General features: G+C 45.5%; 1 protein-coding gene across 1 annotated transcript in view; it reads right to left on the bottom strand.

Moving 5' to 3' along the window:
- Positions 1-295: 295 nt before the first annotated feature.
- Positions 296-13,071, bottom strand: part of LOC310645290 (fatty acyl-CoA hydrolase precursor, medium chain-like) — a 32,802-nt gene continuing 20,026 nt past the window's right edge. The window contains exons 7-14 of the mRNA XM_083370902.1: positions 12,552-12,656; positions 11,924-11,959; positions 9,098-9,238; positions 8,917-8,997; positions 8,362-8,509; positions 6,207-6,338; positions 2,488-2,560; positions 296-2,058 (exon numbers count right to left, since the gene is read on the bottom strand). Coding sequence (XP_083227028.1) covers positions 1,890-2,058; positions 2,488-2,560; positions 6,207-6,338; positions 8,362-8,509; positions 8,917-8,997; positions 9,098-9,238; positions 11,924-11,959; positions 12,552-12,656 — 885 coding nt within the window. The 3' untranslated portion in view covers positions 296-1,889. The remainder of the gene's footprint in view (positions 2,059-2,487; positions 2,561-6,206; positions 6,339-8,361; positions 8,510-8,916; positions 8,998-9,097; positions 9,239-11,923; positions 11,960-12,551; positions 12,657-13,071) is intronic.

The following is a 13,071-nucleotide window of genomic DNA, read 5'->3' as shown; positions in this document are numbered from 1 at the left end:
CCCTTCAATCCATTGTGATGTCCAATCACATACGCTTCTTTTGTTATGGGAAGTGCCTGGACCATTCAAACACCTGCGCAGGCAGGCAGCGTGGCAGGGCCTCATGAGCTGCAGATGGATTCTTGGCATTCCATTCCCACCACATGCAATTCAACCCCCCTTCTGATTGTTGTCAAGTTGAGAGCCAAGAAGAAACCAGTAAAACACTGTAAAACACCTGTTGACAGGTGGCTTTTGCCCTCCCACCCCAAATGTTTCAGGAAAAGCAAAAACTATTTATGAAGAGGGCATTCAAGTCTTTATATAGTGTACAGAAATAAACGATACATATATTCAATATATGCAATGTGTCAGAAAGCAATGAATCAAACCTTTCTTCTTTTTCTTTGAGGACATTCCACTTCTCATCCAAGAAGCTTCTTCAGCTCTGACTGCATGGTGAGGAATGGAAGGATTTATACTCCTTGCAGACCGCTGGTCATTTGCATTCTTTTAGAGTCATTGATGTCATCTGGAGGTTTATCTGTGTCATCAGAGTCACCTGAGTAGTGCAAATGGGTGTGTAGCCTTCTTGGAAATGTTGAAAGGACGGTGTTGTAGACCAGAGATAGATGATGTTGTATCCCTCCCCCTCTGTTGAGAGTGGGCTGTCCAGTTTTGACATAGATGGCCTCTTTGACCCCTCTTTTAAATTGGCAGTCCTCTCTATCCAAAATGTGGACTTTGCTGTCTTCAAAAGAGTTTTTTAAATGCAGGTGGATTGCTGAATCTTGTCTTGATGTGTTTGTTCTCCTATGTTGTGGCATGCATTTGTGAAGTGGTTGCTTTGTTTCCCCAATGTACAGATCTGCACATGGCTCACTGCATTGTACGGCATATACCACATTGCTCAGTTTGTGTCTGGGTATTTTATCCTTGGGGTGGACAAGCTTCTGCCTTAGTGTATTTGTGGGTTTGAAGTGTGCATGTATATTGTGTTGGCTGAAGATCCTCCTGACAAAGACAAAGGCCACTCTTTCAAAATCCACATTTTGGACAGAGAGGACTGCTGATTTGAAAGAGGGGTCAAAGAGGCCATCCATGTCAAAATTGAACAACCCCCTCTCAACAGAGGGGGAGGGATACAACATCATCTATCTCCAGTCTACAACACCATCCTTTAGCAGTTTCAAGAAGGCTCCACGTCCATTTGCACCACTCAGGTAACCCTGAGGACACAGATAAGCCTCCAAATGGCCTCACCGACTGTCTAAAAGGATGCAAATGACCAGCTGTCTGCAAGGAGTATAAATCCTTCCATTCCTCACCATCCAGTCAGAGCTGAAGAAGCTTCTTGGATGAGAAGTGAAATGTCTTCAGAGAAAAACAAGAAAGTCCAGTTGCGTTGTGTTAAAAGCACCTTTGGGATAACTATGACCTGGATGACTGAGAATCTCCATAGACAATGAATCAAACAATAAACAATATTAATCAGATGTGAAAATTAAACAATAGAAGTTGATTTTAGATAATAGTTCACAAATGGCTAATTTATGAGTTGCATCACCCCCATTTCCTGGTCAAGTTTATATCTTTCTTAACACAGATAATCCTTGACTTACAACTATAGCAGAATTTTCATTGCTAAGCAAGGCGGTTATTAAGTAAATTGCAAGCAATTTTATGACAAAGCTAACAATTGTAAAGGGTTTCTAGACAGAGCAGGAGTATCTTCTTGCAATAATCAAGCTTGTGTCCCCAGAGGCCCTTCCTCTAGAACCCTGTGGCCCTGTGGCTTGCTTGCCCAGTTGGAGAGAGAGGCCAGGCTTGCAACCGAGTGGTGCGTGGTCCCTGTCTGAGAAATGATTTCTGTTGATCCAAATTCTGAGGTCCCCGTGCGGCTGAAGAGGTCATAGCTCAGTGTGTCCTTTGGCCACCTTTTCGGGCAGGGTCTTGGTCCAGAAGGTGACGGCTTCCTCTTTCAGTTTTCTTGCCACCTTTTGCTTTACGCCTATTTCCAGGTAGGGCTCGCTCAAGTCGTACGTGGGCCAGGTCACCAAGCCAGCTCCATTAGGGCTCCTAGAAACCATTGCAAATGGCCAGTTAGCTCACGGAATCGGTTCGGACTCTTAAATCTGCACTTGTATAAATAGCAAAGGTGGGAAGTTTCTTCCTCTCAGGGTCACCAAGATGAGCTCTGCCTCACTTTCACAAATGGAGCTTTATCATTTTTTGGAACAATAATGAAATATTCTAGAAACACTTGAAAAATTTCTCAGAGGCATCTGCTGGAAACGGACTGCACACTCTTCTTCCCGGGCTGACAACCTCTATATGAGCAGCCTCACCGCTGAAGTCTGGGAACTCCGGTGACCTGGTAGGTGATGAGTCTTCCCTAGGAGATAGTTTGGAGGGGGACACTCTTCCTAGCTAAAGTCCCAACTTACACCAGTTGCAGAGCTTACCTGAGTAGTAAATTTTCGGACATGTGCAAGCCCTCTGACTTACCCACTGCGAGCAAAAGTAGCCCAGTATTTCATAACTGCTCTGCTGACCACTTTATCTTCTTCTGTTGCATTGTCTGCAGGCAGGAATATAAGGATGGTGTCACCAAAAGAATTACAGGTTTGGATTGTTTAAAAGATAGAAAAATAAAATCCAAAAGTTATATCAACACCTTGAGAATCTCAGTAAAATGCAACTTGTTGCCAGGAGTCAGTGGCATGTATTATTATTATTATTAATTATTAATTATTATTATTATTATTATTATTATTATTATTATTATTATTATTATTATTTCATAAGACTCCTATCTAGAGATATTTGTATGAATTCAGAAAGGAATAACTGGAGCCCAGTCAGAAATCAGCCCAGTCAAATCTATTTACGAGTTAAGAAATAACCAACTAACTGAGAGAAATTGAATCAGAACAGAGCCGGAAGGGACCTCGGAGGTCTTCTAGTCCAGCCCCCTGCTCAAGCAGGAGACCCTGGGCCATTTCAGACTTGACTGCTATTCGAGGAGTGAATCTGTTATCTCAGCCAGAGATGTCCTCCATCTGCATCAAAAAAAATTTCAATAACACTGAAAAATATGAATTCTGCGGCCAAATTCTTTTTTGATGAGAAAAATTTGGTGAATTTTGGGTATAGTTTTCAAGCCAGCATTTTGTCCTTGTCTAACTGGCTTTCCATGCAGCCCTCCTTGGTCTAATGACAGCTGGTTCTTGACTGACAACCGTTCATTTAGTGACCATTCAAAGTTACATGGCACTGAAAAAATAACTTATGACCATTTTCCACACTTACGACCATGGTGGCATCCCTAGGGTCACGTGACCAACATTCAGAGCATTGGCAACTGACTCACATTTATGACGGTCGCAGAGTCCCAGGGTCATGGGATCCCCTTCTGACAAGCAAAGTCCAGGGGGAAACCAGATTCACTTAACTGTGTTAACAGCAGCTGCACGATTCACACAACCACCGTGGCAGGAAAAATCATAAAACTGGGCAAAACTAACTCAACAAATGTTTCACTTAGCAATAGAAATTTTGGACTGCATTGTGGTCATAAGTCAAGGACTCCCTGTAGTTAAATTCATCATCATGAATTATTTTCATCAAGTATTGTGCCAAAATCAGTGGTTTAGTCTAGCAAAAAAGCCCAATCCTGTAAAAACACTCAACGAAAAGTGTTAATTTATTTAAATTTAATTTAATTTAATTACATTTAACTTCTTCCTCCATTATTTTTACTACATCATGGCAAAGATGAGGAGGAAAAGAGCAACACCATGCAGCATTTTGAGCCCCTGCCAGGAAGAGACCAAGGGGCTTCTACGGGCCGACTGTCTTCCGTAAGCCCAGGCTATTTGCTCTTTGCAAATAGCTGAGGAAAGGAGGGAAGCGAAAGGCAAGGGAGAAAAAGAAAGATATGCCCAATTGAATGCAGAATTCCAGAGAATAGCTAGAAGAGATAAGAATGCCTTCTTAAATGAACAGTGCAAAGAAATAGAAGAAAACAATAGAATAGGGTGGACCAGATAAAGGACCAAAATGGCAGGGACCTAACAGAGGCAGAAGAGATTAAGAAGAGGTGGCAAAATTACACAGAAGAATGAGCTTAATGTCCCTGATAATTACAATGAGGTGGTCACTGACCTCGAGCCAGACATCCTAGAATGTGAAGTGAAGTGGGCCTTAGAAAAGCTGAGCAACAACAAAGCTAGTGGAGGTGACAGTATTCCAGCTGAGCTATTCAAAATCTTAAAAGACGATGCAGTAAAAGTGCTACACTCAATTTGCCAGCAAATTTGGAAAACTCAACAGTGGCCACAGGACTGGAAAAGATCAGTTTACATTCCAATTCCAAAGAAAAGCAGTGCCAAAGAATGTTCAAACTATCGCACCATTGCACTCATTTCTCATGCTAGTAAAGTTATGCTTAAAATTCTACAAACTAGACTTCAGCAGTATGTGGATCGAGAACTACCAGAAGTACAGGCAGGATTTCGAAGAGGCAGAGGAACTAGAGATCAAATTGCCAACATACGCTGGATCATGGAGAAACCTAGAGAGTACCAGAAAAACATCTACTTCTGCTTCATTGACTATGCTAAAGCCTTTGATTGTGTGGATCATAACAAACTGTGGCAAGTTCTTAAAGAGATGGGAGTACCAGACCATCTTATTTGTCTCTTGAGAAATCTATATGCGGGCCAAGAAGCAACAGTGAGAACTGGACACGGAAGCACTGATTGGTTCAAAATTGGGAAAGGAGTCCGGCAAGGCTGTATACTGTCGCCTTGCCTATTTAACTTATATGCAGAGCACATCATGAGAAAGGCAGGGCTAGATGAATCAAAAGTTGGAATTAAGATTGCCGGAAGAAACATCAACAACCTAAGATATGCAGATGATACCACTCTAATGGCAGAAAGTGAAGAGGAACTAAAGAGCCTCTTGTTGCGAGTGAAGAAGGAGAGTGCAAAAGTTGGGTTGAAACAACATTAAGAAAACCAAGATCATGGCATCCGGCCCTCTCAATTCCTGGCAAATAGATGGGGGAGAAATGGAGGTAGTGACAGATTTTATTTTCCTGGGCTCCAAGATCACTGCAGATGGGGACTGTAGCCAAGAAATTAAAAGACGCTTGCTCCTTGGGAGGAAAGCCATGGCAAATCTAGACAGCACACTAAAAAGCAGAGACGTCACCCTGTCAACAAAAGTGCGTATAGCCAAGGCTATGGTCTTCCCAGTTGCAATGTATGGCAGTGAAAGCTGGACCATAAAAAAGGCTGAGCACCAAAGAATTGAGGCCTTTGAACTATGGTGCTGGAGAAGACTCCTGCGAATCCCTTGGACTGCAAGGCGATCAAACCAGTCAGTCCTAGAGGAGATCAACCCTGACTGCTCTTTAGAAGGCAAGATCCTGAAGCCAAAACTCAAATACTTTGGCCACCTAATGAGAAGGAAGGACTCACTGGAGAAGAGCCTAATGCTGGGAAAGATTGAGGGCAATAGAAGAAGGGGACGACAGAGAATAAGGTGGCTGGATGGAGTCACTGAAGCAGGAGGCGTGAGCTTAAATGGACTCCAGAAGATGGTAGAGGACAGGAAGGCCTGGAGGAACGTTGTCCATAGGGTCACGATGGGTCGAACATGACTTCGCAGCTAACAACAACAACAAATGATTACTGCCTCGCATGGTGTAGCATTACACAAACATCTATTTCCATCCTGGCTGAAATTATTCTTGACTCAGAATCATTGGATTGTTAATTCCATTCCCCCCTCCTCATTAGACAGGAGTCTCCCAGCCACAGCTTGAGCACACTTCTCAGGTCCTTGGTTCCACTTTCAAATTGCTCTTGCCAAATTCTCATTTCCAAAATTCTGTCCTAAGACTTTTGCTTGTCCTCAGAAACCCCGGAGAACAGACCTCGGCATTCCTTGGCTGCCCACTGGGTTGTTGCAGGCACTATCAGGCTTTGCTTTTCAAGGCCAAATAACCTTCTGACAAGGACCTAGTTTCCTGATCATCATCACTTTTGGTTTCCTTCATCAACCTGGACAAGGTTGGCCTGCTAATAAGTTGCAGATGGAACAAAAGTAGTAGGTCACTGCTAAGAACCCACAAAACGTGGTGGCCTTTCAGCAGGAATGTGCCCACCGTATTCAGGTTGGACCAGTGCTTAATTCCTGGAGTGCCCCAGACTCACCTGTGAAGAAGGGCTTCCCAAAGACAAAGGCTACTTCATCCCCATGATCCACTTTAGCAAAGTCTGGCCTAAGGCTGCTATGTGCCCTCGAACGATGCTGCAATTCATAAACATAGGCCGGATAGCCAGCGTCTGAAAAGACAAGAACGTGGCACAGAGATACTATGTCTTATTCTCCAGGATTTGCTCCACAACAGCCAAGCATTCTCGCCAGACCTCAAAAACGCCATCCTGTGTGATGGGGAACGAGGCTGCAGGTAGAGAGATGGGGTGGATGCAGGGAACCTATGGACAGAAGTGGTTGTCTCAGAACCCATTCTGTTCCTGGGAGGGGGGAATCTATTTCATTTCTTCTTCATTTTTTCTGAGGGTTCTGCCATTCTCCTGAGGGGGAGGGGGGAAGGCTCTGTGCTATGTTTCTCTGCTTTGCTACAATGTATCCTTTCCGCTATGTCTACAAACTTACTCTTTGAACTGTCTCTCCATTGATGTTACCTTGGGGTGAGAAAGGAATGTGCCTCCGGCCGTCTGGCTTATCTCTCGCTGCGGAAGGGAAGGTGTGAAGACCCAACAACATCTTCACAAGCATGGGAAAGGACCCCATCAGCTCCCTTCCCACAGCGGACTTAACACCTGAGATTGGTCCTATTGAGGTGGGGTTATGCCTGGGACTCTTTTAACCTACTGATCAGATCCTGCCTATCATGCCTGCTATCAGCTTCTCCTAATAAAAGTTCCTTTCGGAAAGAACCTGTTCCAAGAGCCCTGCTTTCTTGGGATGAGGTTTTGAAGTGGGCCCTGACATTAGGCAGGATCTGCAGTAACAGTCAGCCTGGAAGGAAGATCCTGGCTGGGGGGCTAAGCAAACGATGTCAGATATCAGGACGGAAAGGGAAGAACCTGCCATGGGAGAGGAGATCTCCCACCTAGCAGACACACCCCTCTCCCCCGCGCTACAGGTGTCAATCTGCGAGCTCATTGGATGAGGTAGTGCTTGTGGATTGCCGCCACAAACCCAGGTAGTCGATGGGTGCCGGGAAGGAGGAGGACTGGGAGAAGAAATCCAGGAAAGTGACGTTCAGACGCGGCAGTCACCAACTGGTTTGGAAAGTCGAGATGGAGAGGTCACTTCGCCTTAGCAAAGATGGCCTGTAGGGGCTGGAGGAGCTTCCAGGTCTCTGCCCTGACTGGAACCCTCCCCGCTGCTCTTGACCAGCTACCCAGGGGCTGCTGGATGGGGCATGAGCTGCCTATCCAATATTCCTTGATGAATGGTGGACAGGTGTCTGTCAAAAGTCACCAGCTTCCAAGCCCCAACCCTGCTTTGCCCTCCTGTATCTGTGCATTTTGGGGGATGGTTTCCTGCTGGTGAGCGACTGCCAGAAAATTGGAGGGCAGCAAATTCTGAAAGCCTCTCTAGAGGTTTTGTTTTATCCTCTCTGCACAGCTTCAGAATAGTGGTGAGATGCAGGGCAGGCACCGGTCATGGAAACAGCGCATTTTAGGCCAGTATTGGAGAAGAGAGCGCCATCCCTTTGAGTTGTGGTTTTGAGAACATCGCTAGCATTTTTAAAATTTTTGTTTATTTCCATAATGCTATTAGCTCAGGCAGAAATGACAAACTTTCTGCTGGAAACCTGCAGATGGTCCCAGGTAAGCGACAGGCAGTCCTCAACTTACAACCGTTCATTTAATGATGGTTCTAAGTTATGATGGCCTTGGAAAACATGGCTTGTCTTTGCACTTCTGACCATTGTGCCACCCCTGCGGCCACATGTCAGCAACGTGGGTCCTTGGCAACCTGCTCGCATCTACGGCCGTTCGGGGCATCTTGCAATCCCACGATCAGGACTAGTGACTTTTACGGCTGGTTTCTGGCATGCAAGATCAGCTGGGGAAGCTGGGTTTGCATAATGACCACAGTAAAAATGGTCATAAAATTGGGTCCGGTAACATGAAGACCCACTTTATGACTGCACCAATTTACAAGGGAAATTCCAGCACCAACTGTGATTGCAAGTCAAGGACTACCTATGAAATGTTGCTGCTGGCCGGTTCTTGTGACTTTGCAACTGGCTGGCTGGAGGGACGGAGGGATTTCTTCAAAGAGGGGACCATCGCTGCTCCAACCCATCTGGTTCCAGTAGCAACTGACCTCGGTGGTGCCTGGCAGTCAGAATGGCTGGAGCAATGAACACGGCATCACTCAGTAAAGTCAGAAATTGATCTCTGAGCTGTAGTGGGTCCTGGAGATCCTGGAGATATTCATCGGCAACCAGAGGAAGATCCTGAGCAGCAACTCTCTGCAACAGCCAAAGAAAGGTGGGCCATCAATATTGCAGCCACACTGGCTTTCAGGTTTCCAAGGACAGTTTCTTGGAGAGCATAGGTGTCTAAAGAATTGCTTTTGTCAGCATTCTGTAACACCAAGAGAAATAAAGAGAACTAGATAAACAAGAGAATCATGGTGAGTGTCAAGGACCAAACTCATCACCTGTTCCCGTCTTTCCCTAATGCGCCTGGCTCCCTCCCTGCTGCCAAGGCTAGAAGTCCCCAGGAGCTGCTCCTCTCCTAGTATGGTTGGGCGCAAAGACCCTGGAGATCCGTTGCCGCACCCCCCCCCCCCCGCTGAATTCCACAGGAATCCGAGTGAAAGCAGGCATGTTTGAGGCTGGTGATAAATTCAGGCATACGGAGAAAGCCCTCTTACTGTGAGTTGCTCTGTGCTGCGTAGCAGAAGGTCCACAGTGTCTTTGTCAAGTCCCTGCATGAAGTCTGGAAACTGGAGAAGCTACACAGAGTAAAACGAAATGGTTAATTCTGAGTGCAGTCAGGAGAACAGAACTAAAAAGGCAGCGGCAGACCTTCATCAACAAAGGGAAAAAGCCCACCTGAGGAAGAATCCACCCAAATTCATCATTATTGACCCCAATGATGCATGGAACATTATGGAAGTTTTTTTCTGCTAAGAGCTTCCTGGGACTCTTCGGAAAAAATTGACCGTCAACTACTGCAGGGAAAAAGACAACATTCTGGAGAGGAAAAAGAAATCAATTTAACATCTTTTAAAATATTATTTTCAAGGAAAGCAGAATAAACTCCTCCTAGGTTATGGTCAATAGAAATGGGAGAACATTATTAATTTCTCTATACAATGACAATTTTAAAATGTTGTAACTTGAATTCTGCATCTTACAGTCCTATATTTTTATAAATTCTTCCCTTCATTTTTTTGGAACGGTCCTAAATCCGAGACGTGCTTAGTCAGAAGTAACCTTCTAGGAATTCAGTGGAATTCTCCCTACATCTGACCTCAGAAAACAACATCAGATTACACAATCAACTGTTTCCCTCCCCCTCACCCCATTTGTATTCTCTGTTCTTTATGCAGTCTTTCATGTATTTCTTTCTTGGGTTGGTTTTTTTTCCTTCTAATTTGTCCATATCTTTCTATCAAATTGCTACCATAATAAATAATTAAAAAAAGACATTGACAATAGTCAGACCAGTAACTGTCAGTCTTGCGAGGGAGTTCCAACAAGGGGCACACTCAGAAGTAGGAGCCCCTCAGACAGAATCATGCATCTGCCATCACCCCCGGTCCAAGAAACTAGGGGGAGTCCCTTCTGAGGCGTCTGCCGGGGCCACCCTTCCTTCTGCAGATTTAGCTGCTCCTTGCCTGACCAATGCCTTCTCTGCAGCTCTGCTTCCTGCCTTCCACAGTCTTCTGGAGAATGAATTTGCCTTCCTGAAGCTTCAGTCTTGCCCTTTCCACTAAGGTCTAGGACAGGGGTAGGCAACCTTGGCTCTTTTATGACTCATGGACTTCAACTCCCAGAATTCCTGAGCTAGCAGGAATGAAGTCCATGAGTCATAAAAGAGCCAAGGTTGCCTACCCCTGGTCTAGGACAACTCGCCATCTAGGCCATCTCGCTGTGAATTACTCGCTGTGACCAACTCGCTGCAGGACAACTCACCACGGGACTATTCAACCTGGAACTAATTCCTTTTATTATTCATCAAAGCATTACAAAAGCTGGTAGTCATAGGAATGATTTCCTTTGATACAAGAGATAAAATAATTTTGACAAAAATGTAGTCAACAAAAATAACTAATTGAACCCCAGGGCGAGTTGGCCACGGTGAGTTGGTTGTGGCAACTTGTCCCATTCCATTCCACGATGCTTCACAATTGCCTAGTGGGATTTCTCATCTCACAGAAAACAAATCCCCAACGAGTGGTGGGATTGTTTGGCTTTGTCTGTGCTTCTTGCTGGCAAGCGCCTTCTCCAGTGAGGAAACAGATGGCAAACTGCTCCCTCCTTTTACTTTTCAAAAGCCTGAAGAGATTTTTTACTGGATAGTTTTTGAAAGTCTGGTTGAGGGATGCTGTTGTCATAACCTCAAATTCAGTAAAACAAAAAAATCTCACAACATTTTCACAACATTCATGAACTAGTTAAATATTACTAGACCAGCAATGCTACTGTCTCTAGCGCACATGGTAAATTCTGTGATCTCTTGAAACAGCATTGGTTGACCTATTCTGCACACCAAATTTAAAAATGATTCGAAGAAACTGGAAGAGGTATACAGAAGGGCCCCTCAATCAGAGGACTAGAGATTAAATCTTACGAGAGGAGACTGCAGAAACTTGGTTAATTTAGCCATGAGGGATGAAACCTGGAGGAATGGTCAAAGAAAAACAATCTTCTTCAAGGGAGAGGCAGATATGTGAAATGCAGCCTTGTTGGGCCAGAAAACTAAATAAGCCGGGACTGCTTAGTTCCTGGATGAGAATATCCGGGATATGGGTCACACACACCAGCCTCATGTACAGCAGAAGTGTAACTGCGCAGAAACAATGTCCTTGCCTCCTCAGAGCCTCCGCACACCCTAATCAGTCCTGGCTTTCCTCAGGATTTGGTTGATGGAGTTTGATTTCATTGGGACCCTGGGATTCCCCAGAAAAGGGGGAAACATCACCACCACTCTTTTAGCTTTGCTTGAGGGGGTGCAGCTGGGGGAGTTGATGCTTCTCTGGATTGCTAGACAGGGCAGAATTTAGGGGAGGGGTGGGGGCATGTGAAGGGGGTGTAAAAAAAGTCCATGTGTGTGAGGCATGTTAAGACCAGACAGCAATTCAATTGACCTTTTTCACCAGGTGCTGCAGGCACTCCTGATCTGGACACTCCCCAACAACGATTCCCCAAAAGGGGCTTAGATCTTCAAAGGGGAGCTGAAACAAAGCACTAGTTTGGCCACAGTCTTGGAAGCAAAGGTTGCTCGGCAACACCATGAGGCAAGAAAGGCAGAGGAAAATTTGGCAAATTGATGGAGAAAACTACTCTGCTTTTCACTGGACGGAAGAAGCTGGCCAAGAAAAAGCCAGGCCAATGTCTGAGCCTCTCCTGAATGTGGAGATGCCCGCATCTGCATGACTCTGCCCTATTTGGCCAGGCAGAATGGGGCTGGTCCTGTAGCTCCTGCTATAAAAAAAGCTCCCCTGGATGTGGGAAGAATATACACTATCAATGTTGTTATTCAATCGCCTCCCCTCAGCTGACTTCCTGACAAGCATTTCTGCCTCTCCCGTTCTGTGAAAAGGAGATTTCTAGGTTTGGTCTACTTTAGATTTGCTGGGAGCATCTCCTTGAGGGCGAAGGTCTATCCCGTTGCTTCCTGCCTCCCTTCGATGAGGCAAGTGCTCAACTCACCTGCTCTTCTCCACCCAGATGCAGCCGGGTAAAATCCTGCAATCACAGTAGGAAGCAGGTCAGTTGAGGATGAAGAGCTCCAGGGGAAGATCCTGCATCAGCCTTGTGGAAAATAATAGGAGCGCCTCCTCTGTCTATACTTTATGATCATTACTCTTTATACATAATCTAGAAAAAGTGTGATTCTCAATTGACTGAATGACATGAACTGATTTTGAACATAATTCCACTGCCCCCACCAGGACCACAACAGCCACAGCCATGGAACCCCCCCCCAAACTGTCCTTGGTAAAGAAGTGGGCAGCAATGAGGTCTGCTGCCACCCATCTGGGTCTTCATTCAGAGGCAATGGATGCTATCAGGAGCCCCTCTGTGAAGCCTGCAGGACCTGCTTGAGGTGATCAGCAGAAGAAGGGAAACAGTTCCGGGGTCTTTTCGCAAGGCCACCTTGCTGCCCACGGTGGGTGATTCACACAGTCTACAGAGGAGACGAGTGGGGCTTCTACAGCACCATTGTGACCACCCTCTGCTCGCCACACCCGGCAGACCAACTCATATTTTGACGAGGACTAACCCCTCACTCTTCCTCTCTATGAAGGACCACAATGTATTGCGGGGGCCTCCTTACCATCTTCAGAGTAGCCAATAAGATTTCACTCTCTGTTTTCCCCCTGAGGCAACGAACCATCTCAGCAGAACTGGATGTAGGGCAGCTAATCGATTCAGCAATTTTCTGCAATCCAGACCAACAATTCAGTTTTAATATGTGTAATAAGAAGCAGATCATCCTGCAATAGTTCTTCATCCAGTTTGGAAGATTGAAGGTGCTGGATGTCTTTTAAGGAAGAGGGAGGAAGGCTGTTCTGGCTGCCTATATGAACTGGGCTCAAAGCCAGTGAAGTAAAATGATTTAAAGAGTATGCTTCATTTTATTTGTATTCCAATAGTAAGCTTGAAACAAATAATTCTGCAGGTGTTTAGAAACATCTGGCTGAAGGTGATATCAGACAGCTAATGGACATGTAATGGAGCAGGCGCGCATATTGCATCTCCAACTCTCTGGGGCCCCTAGGGAACAGCTAGGGCACCCCAGCTGCTTTGCTCCAGAAAATCCTGGGGAGGCCAGGGGAACCCCCTTCTCCTACATG

Source organism: Vipera ursinii, assembly GCF_947247035.1.
Source record: "Vipera ursinii genome assembly, chromosome: 10".
Lineage (NCBI taxonomy): Eukaryota > Metazoa > Chordata > Lepidosauria > Squamata > Viperidae > Vipera > Vipera ursinii.
The sequence above is the reverse complement of the archived record's forward strand: the minus strand, read 5'-3'. Positions and strand labels throughout refer to the sequence as shown.